Genomic DNA, 785 nt, shown 5'->3' with positions numbered 1-785 from the left:
CGGGAGGAGGATAATGTAACACGACCAAACCTCTATCTCCTTTTACAATTAATACCGCTTTCCTTTTACAGTATATACGTACTGATCACATGCTCATGAAAACAAGTTTTTTAAGGTTTTTTCCCCAGAGATTCATCTTTATTTACTACTCGATGTGTTTTCATTATTTCCTCACCGTTCGCTTGAATTCATTATTCATTCTCTTGAATTGGATTCATTATTAATTAAGGATCCGAATCATTAACAGTCTCAGAACTGTTACATTACGGGATAAAGAAATCACAAGTCATATTCCAGCAAGACAACGATCCAAAACATACGTCCAAGGTAACCAGGGAATGTTTACGAAACAAGAGGATAGATGTGCTAGAATGGCCTTCGCAGTCTCCTGATCTCAATATAATGGAGCATATGTGGAGCGAACTGAAAAGAAGGCTAAGCTATTATCAACGACTTCCGAAGAACAAGGACGAACTGTGGGAACGTATTGAGAAAGAGTGGGAGAGCATAGACGTAGAATTTGTCAGCAAGCTCTATGCAAGCATGCCGGAGCGAGTGCGTGCTGTATATAATGCAAAAGGAGGACACACAAAATATTAGTAAAAAAGAGTGCAATACGCAATTTGTGAAAATTGTCTATATAAGTGGCATATCTGTAAAGGACATTGCAACACTTTTTCCAACTTTAACCTCCCAGCATTATAGTTTTTCTTTTTTAAACATGGGTATTGTAACGAAACAAGAGTTGATCAGGATTTTTCTGGAAGGTTCTATATCTCCGGCAT

The 785-nt window shown here is 37.8% G+C and overlaps 1 protein-coding gene across 1 annotated transcript; it reads left to right on the top strand.

Annotated features, from left to right (window-relative positions):
• Window positions 1-402: 402 nt before the first annotated feature.
• On the top strand, window positions 403-705 carry VTP21DRAFT_1502 (uncharacterized protein; the record flags this gene model as incomplete). The annotated part of the gene is made up of 2 exons (XM_069391597.1): window positions 403-564; window positions 646-705. The coding sequence occupies 2 exons, from the start codon at window positions 403-405 to the stop codon at window positions 703-705; spliced, it is 222 nt and encodes a 73-aa protein (XP_069245390.1).
• Between the last annotated feature and the right edge of the window lie 80 nt (window positions 706-785).

This window comes from Calcarisporiella thermophila (genome assembly GCF_041956535.1).
Source record: "Calcarisporiella thermophila strain CBS 279.70 unplaced genomic scaffold VTP21scaffold_114, whole genome shotgun sequence".
In the NCBI taxonomy this organism is placed as follows: Eukaryota; Fungi; Calcarisporiellomycota; class Calcarisporiellomycetes; order Calcarisporiellales; family Calcarisporiellaceae; genus Calcarisporiella; species Calcarisporiella thermophila.
Note: the sequence above shows the minus strand (reverse complement) of the source record. Positions and strands in the feature narration are given on the sequence as shown.